Source organism: Hyperoodon ampullatus (genome assembly GCF_949752795.1).
Source record: "Hyperoodon ampullatus genome assembly, chromosome: 10".
NCBI classification, from domain to species: domain Eukaryota; kingdom Metazoa; phylum Chordata; class Mammalia; order Artiodactyla; family Ziphiidae; genus Hyperoodon; species Hyperoodon ampullatus.
The window spans coordinates 82,911,741-82,928,547 of NC_136923.1; the positions used below are offsets into that span (position 1 = coordinate 82,911,741).

Sequence of the window (16,807 nt, forward strand, 5' to 3'; positions counted from 1 at the left end):
GGCACCCTGCTAGGCTCTATGGAAGACACAAAGACATGTGTGGTGCAGCCTTTAATGGAAGAGGTCATACATGTTCTCATCCTGTGCACCAGGCATAATATGATCTGGTACAAAGCTCTGTGGCAGATGCATTTCAAATCCATGGAGACAGCTTTGGTCCCTTCATGCTCCCTGACTCTAATGCTACCTGTCTTATCACTAAATTCTGGTAATCTTATGCTAGGAATGTCTCTTAAAGCCACCCCTCCTCATGTTCCCTGTGTCATAGCCCATTTCAGGCCCTTTCCTCCTACCCAAACCTCTCCAATAGTATCCTGTCTCTCCTTTAGTGTTTCCCCATCCAGAGCATACTCCTTGTCCCACTCAGTTCCCAGCTTTGAACTTGCCCTTCTTTGATGTCATTCCATGACCCACAAGCTCCACAGTCTAGAGTCAAACCCAGTCCCCTGGCCTGACAGCTAAGCTCTCCTCACCGCCTAATTCCTTTCCAGCCATCATCACTTCCCACTGTTGTCGAACCCAGATTTGCGTGCCTGATGCACAGTGAGGCCAAACAAACTGAAACATTGGGTTTGGGGCAGAGAAAGGTTTATTGCAAGCGCCAAGCAAAAAGAACAGGTGGCTCTTGCTCAAAAACCCCAAACTCCCTGATGGTTTTCAGAGAAGAGTTTTTAAAGGCAAAATTTGGATCCTCAAGGACTATGTCATTCTTTTAAAGGTTGTGCCCTGCCCCCTTCCCTCCTGTTTATGATGAGGATGAGAAGTTGCCAAAAACTGCAAATGCCAGGGCAGAGCAATTTAAGCAGAGGACCTAAGGTGAGAAAGAGCTTGGCAAGTCCTGGGAACTGAATGGAGGAGGCCCTGGCTGGCTGGAGCACAGCACAAGAGGAGAAGAGGGGTGAAAATGAGTTTGGAGAGGAAGAAATGAGATTTTGAAGACACTGTTATGGAACAAGTTCATGTGCCCAGTGCACAGTGAGCCCAAATAAACTGAAACGTCGGAGTTTGGAGCAGCGAAAGGTTTATTGCAGGGCCAAGCAAGGAGAATGGGTGGCTTGTGCTCAAAAAACCCCAAACTCCCTGACAGTTTTTGGGGGAAAAGATTTTATAGGTAAAATTTGGGGTGTGTGACTTTCTTCTGATTGGTTGGTGGTGAGGTAACAGGGTGGTGCTCCAGGAATCTTGTACTCAGCCTGAAGTTACCATCCTCCAACTGAGTGAGGGCCTTAGTTCCTGTAGAAGAACTCAAAGATATATTGTTATGTATATCCCTTGAGGAGGAACCAGGCCCCTGCTTTAACTGCACCATTCTTTTTTTTTTTTTTTTTAAGTTTTTGGCTGCGCTCGATGCACAGCATTCGGATCTTCCCGGACTAGGGATCAAACCCACGCCCCCTGCAGTAGAAGCTCAGTCTTAACCACTGGACCACCAAGGAAGTCCTGCACTATTGTTTCTTGACTACTCCTGTTTCTGCATTCCCTTCCTTCCCTAATCAGCAACTGTTTGAATCTGTCCTTTGGAACCCAGGGAAGGTCTAGGAGGGACACGGAAAGGCTTTGGTACCCAGGAGGGCCCCACAGGGTCCTGCTGGGTTTCACCACTACTCCATTACAGGAAACTTGTCCTGAGATTGTTTTTCTTGTGATTCCCCAAACACATCCTGTACTTTTCCAGCTCAAGGCCTTTGCTGATTCCATTCTCTTTCTCAGTCATCTTCCACATCTGACTCTGTGGTATCCCACCCACCATTTAAGGTCATCTCAAATGCCATTCTCCCCTGATGCCTCATGTGATTGATTAGACAGACAGGAACAGCAGCTCTATTGGGTTCCCCTTATACTTAGTCTTCCATTTTCTTAGAACCTGATGTGTTTGCTTTAGATAAAGCACTTGGCTCACCCAGCAGCATACATGCTGAAACCTACCTCAGTACTCAAAAGTACCTTTTAACAGGGTGTCTGGACCTGTTGAGTGCTCAAAAGATGTTAAATTCTGTGTCCATGAGCAGCTTTCTCTAAGGCAGTTATGAAAATGTGTCAATTCTCCCTTGTGTTATTATCATTCCCACAACATTTGCATAATGTCTCACAGTTTAAACGTTCTTCACATAAGCTTAAATCCAGATGGCTGCTAACTTCTCACCTTTGTATTTTGTGGTCTCTGCTCCAGCCATGTATGAACATGTCTGCACATTGCTGGGTTGCCCCTGTGCAGTCGCTGCACCTTTGTTCCGTGTGTGTGTGATGTGCATATTGAAGGGGAGCAGAATATGCCACCCCGAAATGTGCCACTTTGGCATGTGAATTATTTGGAGGAAATCAAGACCCCGCAGACAACTGCCTAAATAATTTAGGTAGGGGGCCTGGCCCAGAGGTAGCTTTCACCTGAAAGACTTACCTGCTTAGCAGGGCAAACATCTAATTAGCAAACATCTGCTCTTCTCACCTTCCTGTGAATTACCCACCTCCCCTTCAAGCCCCAGGCCTCTTTCCCATTCCTTAGCTCAAGATGGCCTGTAAGCCTCAATTGCCCGACTGACTGCCTTTGAGTCTCCAGTCTTCATGGGCTCCTGTAAGTACGCAATTAAATTTGTTCTCTCCTGTTAATCTGTCCTATGTCTAATTATTAGACCAGCCAAAGAAACTAGAAGGAAAGGAGAAATTTTTCCGCCTCTACAATGTGGTGTGTGTGTGTGTGTGCTTGTGTGTGTATGTGTGTGTGTGTGTGTGTGCTAAAGCAGGCAGGGTTGTGTCTGTTTGTGTGTGCTAGGGTGTTCATTTCTCTTAGGCATCTTGGCTATTTCTGTAGTGACTTCCCTCCTAGGCTGTGTGTTTTCCGTGTTCCTACAAACTTGCGAATGTGCACCTGTAACTGGTTCCTTGACTTTGCTGGGTTAGTATTGTAGTAGGATGGGCAGACTTCCTTATGTAAGCCTTCCTGCCTCTCCAGAGATGGGGCTTATGGCTGAACCTTCTCAAACTGTCTGTGAGTCCCTCTCCAGCTGCCACATGTCCCGACATGTGCCCGCAGTCCGGAATTTTACCCGCCTCCACTCACAACTCACACACTCACGACACACACTTAGGTGCCTACGGTTGCACTGGCCAAGTCCCCACCCCCTCCCTTTGCTTAAACTTCGGAATTTCCAGCCGACCGGCCAACCGCTCCCAGCAGCGGGTGGAGTTGAGAAGGGCCCGCCCAGTTCTCGGGGTACAAAACTAGCTCTGCAGAACTGCGCGGCCACTTGTCTTTCAGCTCTGCGCACAATGTGTCACTCTCGAAGCTCCCTCCCCACCATGACCGTCCTGCGGGCTCCGACCCCGGTCCCCTCCACCAGCCCGGGACCCCAACGGGGCTCCGGCCCCGAGATCTTCACCTTCGACCCTCTCCCGGAGACCGCGGTGGCCCCCGCTGCGCGCCCCAGCGCCTCCCGCGGGCACCGAAAGCGCAGCCGCAGGGTCCTCTACCCACGAGTGGTGAGTGTCGCCTAAGTGGACAGCCCGAGGGAAGAGCAGGTGAACCGCCGGACGCCGGGGCCCCGACCTGACCTGTTGCCTTTGTTATCTCCCCACAGGTCCGGCGTCAGCTGCCAGTCGAGGATCCGAACCCTGCCAAAAGGCTGCTCTTTCTCCTGCTCACCATCATCTTCTGCCAGATCCTGATGGCTGAAGAGGGTGTGTCGACACCCCTGGTCCCAGAGGACACCCCCAGCGCGCAGTCCCCCGCGCCCACCGTTGTGCCCCCCGTCCTCGAGCCCCTTAATCTGACCTCGGAGCCCTCGGACTACGCTTTGGACCTCAGCACTTTTCTCCAGCAACACCCGGCCGCCTTCTAACCGGACTCCCCACACCCCCAGAAGAATCTGAAAAACCAAGAAACACTGGGTGTACCTGGTGCGAGAGCGAGCGTATCCCAAACTGGGACTCCCGAGGCAACTCGCACTGAGAACACTAGCGGAGATGCCAGCCCTAGCCTGGGAAAGACAGGCACCGACACGCCGGGGCTAGGCCGGGTGGCAGGAGAGCGTCGTTATTTCTCATTGCTCCCATTAATATTTATATGTATTTATGTATGTCCCCCTAGGTGATGGAGGGGTGTATGTAATATTTATTTTAACTTATGCAGGAGTGCGAGATGTGCTCCTTGCTGCAAATGCAGATCTCTGGGTATTTATTGGGCTCTGGGGGATTGGTGGAGGCCGGCGTCCAGAACTGAGCGAGGCTGGGAAGAGGGCTGGAGGAAACCCGGGTCCGAGAAGGCGCCCGAGCTGGGAGTCAAGGACGGTGGTGGGTCGTAGTAGGTTTAGCGGGTGACGTACTAAGCCCTCCAGCATCTCAACTCGCGGTTCTACTGTGTGAGGCTTCGGCAGGCCGTTGAGAATAAGGTCCTTGGCCTTCGATCTCCTCGAAGTTGCCCCCAAGGGGTGGCTGCGGGGTCGGTGGGCTGTCAGGGGGCGGCTATGGGGTCGCCCGGTATGTTCTGTGAACACAAATAAACTTGATTTACCGTCAGCAGTCATGTGAGTGTCTCTTTGCAAGCCATGGTCCCCCATTCCTCATGGCCTTCAAGCGCCTGGGCCGGAGGAGCCGCGGCCAAGTCACCAGCGGGCGCTCCTCCCCGGGCCCCTGAGCCCCTTTTTCCCGAGTCACGGAACCCAGCATCCGGTAATCGGATGCTGTCGTACATTGCCCAGTCTGCGGTTTTCCCAGTTAGTTCTCGCGGGGCAAATCCGAGGTGAGTCAATCTCCCTTGCCCCGGGGTGCCAGACCCACTGAGGTCACGTCCCGTGGGGCGGGGCGTGGAGCGGCCTGGGCGGGGCTCCGGACCCCGGAAGGGCGGCGAATTGGGGGCCGCCCCACCCGACCCCGGGCTGGCTCGGCAGCCCGGGTGAGCCGGGGCCCGGGCGGGCTGAGGACCGGAGCGCGGCCTGCTGGGAAAGGGGCGGGCCGAGGTGGGGGGGAGGTTGGTCCGCCGCGGGGGCGGGGTCGCGTCTGCCGCAGCGACAGGGTGCGGCCTGGTGGGGGGCAAGGGCGCCAGCGCGGGCCCAGCTCCCAGGCAGGCTGTGCGCGAGCGGCCCCTGCTCGGCGGCTCACAGGTCCCCTGCGCGTCCCCGCCCTGCCCCGGACCCCGGCCAGGACGCTGCCCGCGTCCGGGAAGGTAGGTGGGGGGTGGGGTGGGGAGATGGAGTCGGGCTGTGGAAGAGCAGGGACGGTGGCGCAAGGGTCTGGGGGTCTCCAAGGGCCGGGAGAGCTTTATCAGATAAGGGAGAAACCGTCGTCACTGAAGGTGGGGTGCGGCAAGGGGCTGGGAATCGCTGGGTGACTGCGAAATTTCACAGGGTAAAGCCTTAGCGGATCCGTGGGCGCGGAAGGGACTGGGCCGCATTGTCTGCAGGCGGGGCGGGACTGACAGGAAGGCGAAAGGGTTCACTCCTGTGGACTCCACAGTGCCCCTTGCTATCAGCAAAGGCTTTCTCTCCCCCTCCTCCAGCTCCAGCCTGAGCCATGTTTTTCACCTGTGGCCCAAACGAGGCCATGGTGGTCTCCGGTAAGTATTGTTCTCTGCTCAGCCAGTGACCCCCAAGTCCCCGCAGAGGTCCCTTCCCCCTTTCCCCACCAGCTCCCCAGCGCCAGACCTTCTGCCCACCCCACCCCCATGGCTGCAAGCCACCCACTTGTGGTGATTCCCTGCCGCTATCCTTCCAAGGCCTACACTGCCCGCCGCTCCTGCCAGCGCCCAGATTTCTTCGTGGGGATTGCTCCCCGCTCCCTTCCCCAGTTGTCTTCCACATTCCAGCTCCACCGTGGCCACTGGCCACCACAGCTCATTGCCTCCTCACCTTGCAGGTTTCTGCCGGAGCCCCCCAGTCATGGTGGCTGGAGGACGTGTCTTTGTCCTGCCCTGCATCCAGCAAATCCAGAGGTAGGTAACAAGAGAACTAGGGAAAGGGAACCCCCGTTTTCTCTCTTTTCTCCTTTTCACACTGTCCACCCCTTCTTTTTCCCTTAGGATCTCTCTCAACACACTGACCCTCAATGTCAAGAGTGAAAAGGTTTACACTCGCCACGGGGTCCCCATCTCAGTCACTGGCATTGCCCAGGTGAGGCTTTCAGAGCCTTTCCTCCAAAGTCCACTCCCCCATCACCTTCTCTGTCCCCAGACGTTAAGAATCTTCTGACCATGGCCTTCCCTACCTCTGCCTATAGAGAAATTTCTCTGCTAGTCTCAGCTTCTCCAGGGATCCCCAAGGCACTTGACTCTCCCTGCTTCCTCCCTGTCTTCATGAGAACTTCACCACACCCTCCCTAACCCTATTCTGGCTACAGGTGAAAATTCAGGGCCAGAATAAGGAAATGTTGGCAGCTGCCTGCCAGATGTTCCTGGGCAAGACAGAGGCTGAGATTGCCCACATCGCACTGGAAACGCTGGAGGGCCACCAGAGGGCTATCATGGCCCACATGACTGTGGAGGTGAGCCTGAAGGCAGGGAAAGATCTGGAAGGGGTGCCAGAGTGAGAGGGGCCTAAGGACCGAGCTAGTCTGTAGGAGACAGTGGTCAGAGGATCTGAGAGCTTACGTTCCTTCTTCCCTCCATCATGTTATCCTAGGAAATCTATAAGGACAGGCAGAAATTCTCAGAGCAAGTTTTCAAAGTGGCCTCCTCAGACCTGGTCAACATGGGCATCAGCGTGGTCAGCTACACCCTGAAGGACATTCACGACGATCAGGTAAACCTAGGCAGTTGCTTCTCCCCGCTTTCCTGCTCCCATCTGTTAAACCTTCCCGAGGACTGTGATATCTGCAACTCTCCCACAGGACTATTTGCACTCCTTGGGGAAGGCTCGAACAGCTCAAGTCCAAAAAGATGCTCGGATTGGGGAAGCGGAGGCCAAGAGAGACGCTGGGATCCGGGTGAGAGATCTGGGGGTTGCTTGGTCACCATGGGCTTATTGTGCACCTGGTGGAAGAGGGGATGGCGTGGGGGCTGGTGGAGCAGGGCTGGCAGAGGATATAAATGAGGCCGGGCCTGGGGTGAAGACAGAGGAGCTTGGTGGAGAGCAGGCTCTCTCCCTGGGGCCTTCCTCTCCCTTCTCTGACTCCCTGCCTGATCTCTGCATGGACAGGAGGCGAAAGCCAAGCAGGAAAAGGTGTCTGCTCAGTACCTGAGTGAGATCGAGATGGCCAAGGCACAGAGGGACTACGAGCTCAAGAAGGCTGCATATGACATTGAGGTCAACACCCGCCGAGCACAGGCTGACCTGGCCTATCAGCTTCAGGTCAGAGCCCCTATGCTGGCCCGGTGGCCAGGCTGGACTTCACTCCCTCCCCGTTCTTCTCAGGCCACCACTCTCTCTCATATTCTAACTCTGATCCCCTTATTCTGGCCCTCCGTTTCAGACACAGCTCCTCCTTATGAGGAAGGTTTAAAAGACCTAAACGTTTCAGCTGAAAAGCAAAGAAAAGGCCTAGAAAGGATGCGCTCGATAGGGCTGATCACGGGCTTGGGGCAGGTTGTGCCCTGTGCCAGGGCACCTGGATGAGGGGGTGAACCAGAGCTAAGATCCAACCATGCTCCACATCGGGCCTGGGTGAATGGGTCTGCATCCACCCAGAGGAAGGGGTGCCTTTTTCTAATTTGCACCGGGGTACTCCATGGGCCCACAGCAGCCCTGGTGATCACAGAAGTGTGTGAGGAAGGAAAATGTGGGCTTTGAATCCCACAAAATGAGACATGGGGGCCCTTGAAAATGCAGGGAGGTGTAGTCGATCCTCCTCATTTGTGGATCCCATATTTGAGAATTTGCCTCATCACTAAAATTTTTTTTTATTTTTATTTTTTATTATTTTTTGCGGTACGCGGGCCTCTCACTGCTGTGGCCCCTCCCGCTGCAGAGCACAGGCTCCGGACGCGCAGGCCCAGCAGCCACGGCCCACGGGCCCAGCCGCTCCGCGGCACGTGGGATCCTCCCGGACCGGGGCACGAACCCGCGCCCCCTGCATCGGCAGGCGGACCCCCAACCACTGCGCCACCAGGGAAGCCCTCATCACTAAAATTTATTGGTTACCTCAGAACCAGTATTTTTTGTACTGATGACCATTTGCAAACATGCGCAGAGTGCAGAAAAATTTGAGTTGCCTGATATGTGCTTCCCAGTTGAGGTTGAACAAGATGTTCTGCCTTCTTGTTTCGGCTTATACTGTAAACAGTGTCATTTTCATAGTATATTCACTGCCACATTTTTTGCACTTTTGTGCTTTGTTTTTGGTGATTTCACAGCTTAAAATGTCCCCAAATGTAGTGCTGAAGTGCCGTCTAGTGCTCCTAAGTGCAAGAAGGCTGTGATGTGCCTGATGGAGAAGATATGTGTGTTAGATAAGCTTCTTTTAAGCATGAGTTACAGTGCTGCTGGCCATGAGTTCATTGTTAGTGAATCAACAGATATGTTACATATGGTGTCTTTAAGCAGAAACACATAAAACAAGGATATATAGGACTCCCCTGGCGGTCCAGTGGTTAAGACTCCATGCTTCCAGTGCAGGTGGTGTGGGTTCGATCCCTGGTCGGGGAACTGAGATCCCACATGCTGCACATCCTGACCAAAAAAAAAAAAAAAAAAGGATATATATTGATCTGTTTTATCTGTTATGACCAGAGGCTCACAGGAACCTAAACCTGTATTTCCCTTAGGAACAAAATATGTGTTTTGTTAATTCAGTGTTCATGGCTACTTTAGAAAACAGAACTACCATAAATAACGAGAATCAACTGTACTCTGAGACCTTTACCCAAAGGGTAGCAATATTATGAAATTCATTTTTGCCAAGAGTTGGTACAGGGTGAAATTATGAAATGCAACACATCTTTAGTTATGATGTTAAATCCCTGGATGGCTTGACAGGTACCTGAGTGTGGCATAGTACTTTGCTACTCAAAGTGTGGTCTGCCTCCCAGCAACATCAGTATCCCTGAGGAGCTTGTTAGAAATACAAAATCTGAGGTGCCAGCCCAACTGACCAAGTCAGAATCTGTATTGTAACAAAATCCCTAGGTGATTCATGTATTGATACACATTGGAGTTTGAGAAGCATTAACATAGTGGAAACCACCAGCTTGGGTGGGACTTAACCCACCCAAGGATAAGGTCCTTAATCTTCTTCTCAACATGGCTCTCCTTGTCTGCACATCAAAGGGTTGGGCTGGTTTGGGTTCTGTTCAGCTTTTATTAGTTCCTCATTTTGTGCCAGCCAGGCTTTGTGCTAGGTGCTGGGGAAATAAGGATTTACTCAACAGGTATCTGTTAAATGCCTGTTATGTGCCAGGCATTGTTTTGGAGGTGAGTATATAAGTATGAATGAAACAGAATAAGATTCCTGCCCTCATGGAGCTTTACATCATAATACATGAAACCACTAATAAGCAAATAACCTTCACTGGCTCTAATTACATGAAGTGCTATGAAGGAAATACATAGGTGGTACTTTACTGGGGGGATACTCTATTAGGTTGGGGGTGATCAGAGAAAGCTTCGGTGAGGAAGTGATACATGAGATAAACCCTGAAGATGGGAAAGAGCCAACGATGTAAAGAGTTGTGGGCCAAGAACATTCTAGTCCAGTGCTGTTCAAATAGAACTTTCTGAAATGATGGAAATGCTCTATATCTGTGCTGTGATGTTGAGCACTTGTAATGTGGCTCGTGTGACTGAGGAACTGAATTTTTAAATTTTTTATTTTGATTTAAATACTATGTGGCAAGTGACTAGGCAGGGGACTGGCACACGCAAAGACCCTGATGTAGCAAAGAGCTCGGCGTGTCCCAGGAACAGAAAGGAGGTTTCTGATCCAGTATGGCTGGTGTGCTGTGAGTAGGGAGAGGCAGGCGGGACCAGGTCTCCTAGGGTTTGAGTGGCAGTGATGGAGACTTAGAAGATTCAAAGCACAATGGGAAGCTATTGGAGAACTTTAAGCAGAGAGGTGCTCTGGTCTAATTTACATTTTTACAAGGATCAGTACAGCTGTTATGTGAAGAATTCATTGTCAGAAGAGAAGAGAAGGGGGCTTCCCTGGTGGCGCAGTGGTTAAGAATCCGCCTGCCAACACAGGGCACACACATTGGAGCTCTGGTCCGGGGAGATCCCACATGTCGTGGAGCAACTAAACCCGTGCGCCACAACTACTGAGCCTGCGCTCTAGAGCCCGCGAACCACAACTACTAAAGCCCGCGCGCCTAGAGCCCGTGCTCCGCAGCAAGAGAAGCCACCGCAATGAGAAGCCCGCACACTGCAACGAAGAGTAGCCCCCGCTCGCTGCAACTAGAACAGCAACGAAGACCCAACGCAGCCAAAAATAAATAAATTAAATAATTTTTTTTAAAAAAGAGGAAGCAGAGAGATGAGTTAGAAGGTTTTTCAAAGATGATGGATTGCATAAATGCAGCTAATTGCACTCCCTCTTAAAACCTCACTAAATCCACATAAGGTGATTAAAAAAAAATAGATGGAGAGAATAGGAACAGAAGCAACAGAAACCATAGCATCATTTTGGACTCTGGAAAGCCGTGGTAATTGACCAAGGAGGTCTGAGACAGCTGAGCCCAAAGCTGCAGGGGAGAAAACAATGAAATGATCTGAGGCTCAGGAGCTGGCAGCACCAGGGGCCTCTGGAGCTGTGATGAAGACTGTTGAAATAAGGAGAAACAGGTGAAAAGTGACTTCTTAGAGTGGTCTGGCTCCCTGCCTCTGGGTAATGCTCCCTTCTCTGCCCCAGTAGACTTCTGGAGGTTTATTATCTGATGAGAGTAAACCAGAGGGCATGACCTGGGGCCAGCCAGACACAGGTGAGGGCCTAAGTACTTAACCAGTAACAGGCCTGAAGAGACTGTCTGCCTATTGAATACTGAATACTCACCACTTCCCCTAACCACTCACCCCACATGGCTCTCAGAACCCCCATCTTCCAAAGAAGAGATCAGAAGACTGCTCTGGGGAACATGACCAATCCAACATGAAAGACCTGAAGATCCTGAATCTGAGGTTCCTCAGCAGATGAACTGCCTAGGTCAGCCTAGATTGAAGCTCAAAGCCAACGAGCCTCACCCACATACCCAGAGTTTCCCTTCAGTGTTTCAGACCTTCCTCCCTGTAAGCAGACAAGCAAGGAATCCCTGACATATGAGGGGTCCTGCAACATGGAAGACAGGCCAAAACCACAAGCAGAGCAAAGCAATTTGCAGGATACATACTATGCAGGGAGAAGAAAGCTTAAAAAAAATTTAATATCCTCAGTGATAAGAGAGTAATTCACATCTAGGAAATCAGGACATAGAAAACAAAAAAGAGCTTTTAGAAATTAATAAAATGGAAGGACTGAAAAAAAAATCACAGTGGAAGAGAAATTCTAACAAATTTCCAAGAAAATAGAACAAGAAAGATGGAAAAATTAGGAAAGAATATTAGAGGCCAGCCCAGGAGACCCAACAGAACAAAGAAAACAGAAGGAAATCATCAGTGAAAAGATTCAAACATGTTTATGTGACTTTCTGGATTGAAATGGTCCACCAAGTGCCCAAAACAGTGAATGAAAAACATCTACCTTGAAGAACATCACTGTGAAATTTCAGAACACTGAGAATAAAGAAGAGAACTAAAAGCTTCCAGAGAGAATGAACAGATCTCAAGCAAAGGGTCAGGCATCAGAATGACTTCAGATTTCTCAAGAAGCTAGAAGACCCTGGAACAATGCCTTAAAAATTCTGGTGGAAGATTAATAACAACCTAGTAACCTGTACTCAACCTAATCGTCATTCAAATAGAAGAGTGGAGTGAAAATCTCAGAGAAGCAAGATCTGAAAAAACTTATTGCCCACATACTCTTTCCTTTTTTAAAAAAAAAAATTAATTAATTAATTTTTGGCTGCATTGGGTCTTTGTTGCTGCACGTGGGCTTTCTCTAGTTGCGGTGAGCGGGGACCACTCTTCGTTGCGGTGCACGGGCTTCTCATTGTGGTGGCTTCTCTTGTTGCGGAGCATGGGCTCTAGGCGCGTGGGCTTCAGTAGTTGTGGCTCGCGGGCTTTACAGCGCAGGCTCAGTAGTTGTGGCGCACGGGCCTAGTTGCTCCGCAGCATGTGGGATCTTCCCAGACCAGGGATCGAACCCGTGTCCCCTGCATTGGCAGGCGGATTCTTAACCACTGCGCCACTAGGGAAGTCCCCCACATACTCTTTCTGAGGGAGCTGCCGGAGGTTGAGTCTGAAGAACAGAGAGAAGGAGGGGCTCCAACACAGGAACACCGTGATGCTGCATATGGGGGCCAAGAGCAACTAGTCCAATTTGGAACAGGTTTGAAGTTTTAGGGTCAAAGACAGTACAGGGTGCCACATCCAGAAGCACCCTTCCTCTGGAGTGAACAGATGGGTGTTCACTGTAAAGGCAGGGGCACCATCTCTTATGTTGATGAGCCCCACAGGGAAGATGGTGCACATCTGAGCCAGAGCAATGAGGCTAGAAGTGTGTTCCTCCCCCGAACCTCTCCTCACCGACATCTTGGCAAGAGCCTTCTGATCCCTCTACTCTGCAAGGGATAAGAAAATGAAATCTGCCTAAGTAAGAGGAAGTCTATGTATACATGTTCTTGTAGTTGCTTACAATATCCTGGGAAGGATACATGACAAGCTGGTCACGGTGGTTGTTTCAGGGAAAGTGAACCAACCAGGTGGCTTGAGAAATAGGTGGGAGGAAACCTTGCTTATCACTGTTTACTTTTTTAAAAAATTTGGACCACATACATAAGATAAAAATGACACACACACAGCCCCCAAAAAGAAAGTTGGTGAGAGAGAGAGAGAAAAAAAGAAAGTTGGTGAGAAAACTTTTCAGGAGTTAGTTGACAGTGGCTTGCACTAAGGTAACCACCACACAGATGGAGAGAAGTACATGGATTTGAGCGTGACTGGAGGTGGAGGATGGCCACCATGCACTCAGTGCCCACCAGGTATTCATACTCTAGAGGGAGACTTGGTGGAGAAACAAGGTGATAGGAGTTCAGTGGAGGGATACTTCACCTGGCCTGAGGGAGAAGAGCGGCTGGGTTCCAGCCCTATCCAGCCCTGAAGCTGAGACTACGTGGGGAACAGCCCTAACCGTTGATATTGGCTCTGGTGGGGAGGATCAGGCCACGCCCCGCTCGCTCCTCAGGCCATGCCTTGGATCTGTACGGGAAATGGACTCCCTTGGGCAGTCTGGGCCCACTGGGACCACCTTCATGTGCCTGCTCTATTTTGTTTTAATTTTTTTGAATTGACACAGTATCTTTTTTTTTTTAAGTAATTAATTTATTTATTTTTGGCTGCGTTGGGTCTTCGTTGCTGCGCGCAGGCTTTCTCTAGTTGCGGCGAGTGGGGGCTACTCTTCATTGCGTTGCGCGGGCTTCTCACTGCGGTGGCTTCTCTTGTTGCGGAGCACGGGCTCTAGGTGCGTGGGCTACAGTAGTTGTGGCCAAGGCACGTGGGATCTTCCCAGACCAGGGCTCAAACCCGTGTCCCCTGCATTGGCAGGCGGATTCTTAACCACTGTGCCACCAGGGAAGTCCTCCTGCTCTATTTTTACATCCCGCCCGGGAGCCCCGGCCCTAGCTTCCCTGCCTGCTTCCTGGCCGCTTGCTCTTCAGCTCTGACTCTGAGCATCCCTCCTTCCCAGGTGGCCAAGACGAAGCAGCAGATCGAGGAGCAGCGGGTCCAGGTGCAGGTGGTGGAGCGGGCCCAGCAGGTGGCAGTGCAGGAGCAGGAGATCGCCCGCCGGGAGAAGGAGCTGGAGGCCCGCGTGCGGAAGCCGGCGGAAGCCGAGCGCTACAAGCTGGAGCGCCTAGCAGCGGCAGAGAAGTAAACACCCCTTCCTGGCCCCCTGTGGCTCCTTCACCACCTGGGCGCCCCCAGACGAATTGCTGAGGCCTTCTTTACCTGTACTCCTCCTGTGGAGTCTTTCTCCCAGAGCAAGGGCTCTTCCTCAGCTCCTCCCTCCACTCCCTTCCCTGCCCAGGTCCCAGCTGATCATGCAGGCAGAGGCAGAAGCCGAGTCTGTGCGGGTGAGTTAGCAGGTGGCTCTTGCCGGCTTGTGGAGGGAGTGGGATTGTGCTGGGATTGGGCTGGGATTTCTTGTCCTTGACTACCGCCATCAGTACCCCAGGCATCCTGTACCCTCCTCAGATGCGTGGGGAAGCCGAGGCCTTTGCCATAGGGGCCCGAGCCCGGGCCGAGGCTGAGCAGATGGCCAAGAAGGCAGAGGCGTTCCAGCTGTACCAGGAGGCTGCTCAGTTGGACATGCTGCTGGAGAAGCTGCCCCAGGTCTGGGGGTCGTGTGGACAAAAGCAGAGGAGGGACAGGATGAGGGAATGAGGGGTGGGGGAAATGAGGGGCTGGGGGAGAATCAGCCTAGGGGCCATAAATTCGGGGTGAGAATTACAAGCCAGTGACCAGAGTGAGGAACGGTGATCCTCACAAAAGTGAAGGACAAGGATCTTAAAACCCAGAGTAAGGAGTCTTAGGACGGGTGTGGTCAGACCGCAGGTGCTGAGTGGGCATCTTATCTACCAGGTGGCAGAAGAGATCAGTGGTCCCTTGACCTCGGCCAATAAGATCACACTGGTGTCCAGTGGAAGTGGGGCCATGGGGGCGGCCAAAGTGACCGGGGAAGTGCTGGACATCCTGAGCCGCCTGCCGGAGAGCGTGGAGAGACTCACAGGCGTCAGCATCTCCCAGGTGAGGGTTTCTAGGGCGGGGGCTGTGGAGCCGAATCGCCAGGTTCTTATGGCATGTGATGCAGCGGGCCTAGCATGGGGCCAGCACCCAGGAGGCCTGGGGGCCGCCGACGTTTAATTGCTTTCTGTGTGCCAGACACAGTGCTAAGCTTCTACACAAACGGTTTAAAAATTTTTTTTAATCAAACTTCCTTTGGGTTATGTGGGGTTTTACAAAGTAAGGAAACTGAACTTCCAGTTTAGCCCATGTCATACAGCTGGTGAAGCTGGGCTTCAAACCCAGGCCAGCTATCTCTGGAGCCTGTGCTCTTGGTCACCCCACTAGTAGAAGGAACTAGCTGCAGCCTGTTGACAGTTAATTCCAAGGCATATCACTGCATTTCTTGGTGCCTGTTCATTCACCTGTAGATTATGGTAGAGATCAGAGTAGGACCTAGAGCCAGACTGTTTTGGTGTGAATCGTGGCCCCAATGCATGCTAACTGTGACCTTGGACAAGTTAATCTTCTCTGCACCTGTTTCTTCACCTTAAAACTGGGTTAATAAAAGTAACTACCGTGTTGAATTGTTAAGGGGATTAAATGAGTAGATATTTGCAGTGTTCAGAACAGTGCCTAGCATGTAGTAAGTACTATATAAGTGTGTTAAAGGACTTCCCTGGCAGACCGGTGGTTAATACTCCACGTTCCCAATGCAGGGGGTGTGGGTTCGATCCCTGGTCTGGGAACTAAGATCCCGCATTCTGCACAGCCAAAACAACAACAAAAACAAAACAAAGCGTGTGTTAAATAAAAAATGCATATATAAATAAAAGCACCAGACTGAATCAGTGACCTTCGAGCTGGGTTCCTTGGAGTCTCCTTGAGGTCTGCAGTGGATAATTGGGAGCTAAGGAGGGCCTGTGCAAGCAGGGATCTGGCTCCCTTCACCCCTTTGCAGTAAGTAATTCATTATTATACAAGAATCCAAATGACTGCTTGGCAAAGGGGGTGAGGTAGGGTACCAGAAAAAACTAGAATACTCACGGAAGTTTGCATCCTCCCTGCAGCCTGTTCATCCAGATGGGAGCCTGGGAGAGCAGGGCACCTGGTTCCCATAGTCATCACTGTTGTCTTTTGCCAGGTGAACCACAAGCCTCTGAGAACAGCCTGAGCCCTCGACCTTCGCGATGCCCAGCCTAACTCAAGTTGCCTGAATAGTCCCAATATTGCATGCACTTCAGCTGGCTCCCCAAGCGCATCCTTTGACAGCGGAGTTCCACCGCTTGTCTCTCCTTGCCAAATAGCCTGTCCCTTGCCTTGGAAGGGAAGGGTTGCTCCCTTTTCCAGCCCCATACTGCAGACCGCCAGTCCCGCAGGGGTCCCATGCCAGCCTTCTGATGATCCCACCCCCAACTTATTTAACTTAATCTACTGTCTGAGCCTGTTGTCCAGAATTCTTCCTTGACCAAGCCTTAAGGGGTGGTCTGCAGGTTCTCAACTTCGTCAAATAAATTGCTATTAATAAGTACTGATACTTATGAAGTTAATACAGCAGAACTAATTCAAAATGAATGCTAGAGTGTAGCTTTCGCCTTTGCATTCAATAGGCTTTTTACAGTGGGAGAGGCAGTAGTTACTTGTATATGTTAAGTTATAGAATTAATCCCCCTCCCAACCCTGAAGTTGGTTATAGTCAGCAAAGCATGCTGAAGTGGAAGCAATATCAATAATTGCATTAGTCCCTAGAATTACTGAAAGTACGGCCAAGGGAAATTGTTACATTTGTTCAATTTCCGGGGCAGCTTTGAGACTATTACATTGTGCTCCTTGAAGCATGAGGTATTAGATGGAACATAGTTTAGAATGGGACCATGGTGTGACACCCCTCACTAGTGATTTTTTGCCTTAGGCTGAGAAAATCCACAGGATTACAGAAATCAGCGTTACCCATAACAGAAAGGAACCCTGGATACACTGCATTCGAGATTCTTCTGGAGCACTGTTAAAAACAGACTGCTGGGGTCCAACCCATTCTGGTTCAGTACATCTGGGCAGGATTGTTCAAGGGGATGCTG

General features: G+C 51.3%; 2 protein-coding genes across 2 annotated transcripts; both read left to right on the forward strand.

Moving 5' to 3' along the window:
• Window positions 1–3,267: 3,267 nt before the first annotated feature.
• IER3 (immediate early response 3) lies at window positions 3,268–4,512 on the forward strand (the record flags this gene model as incomplete). Its single annotated transcript, XM_079713258.1, has 2 exons — window positions 3,268–3,477; window positions 3,576–4,512. 2 exons carry the CDS (start codon window positions 3,268–3,270, stop codon window positions 3,834–3,836), a joined length of 471 nt encoding a protein of 156 aa, XP_079569384.1. The 3' UTR covers window positions 3,837–4,512.
• A 611-nt stretch (window positions 4,513–5,123) lies between these two features.
• On the forward strand, window positions 5,124–16,260 carry FLOT1 (flotillin 1). The gene is made up of 13 exons (XM_079713229.1): window positions 5,124–5,158; window positions 5,492–5,548; window positions 5,848–5,923; window positions 6,011–6,101; window positions 6,328–6,471; window positions 6,609–6,728; window positions 6,817–6,912; window positions 7,125–7,277; window positions 13,696–13,877; window positions 14,035–14,080; window positions 14,202–14,339; window positions 14,589–14,753; window positions 15,874–16,260. The coding sequence occupies exons 2-13, from the start codon at window positions 5,506–5,508 to the stop codon at window positions 15,901–15,903; spliced, it is 1,284 nt and encodes a 427-aa protein (XP_079569355.1). The 5' UTR covers window positions 5,124–5,158; window positions 5,492–5,505; the 3' UTR covers window positions 15,904–16,260.
• The last annotated feature ends 547 nt before the right edge of the window (window positions 16,261–16,807 follow it).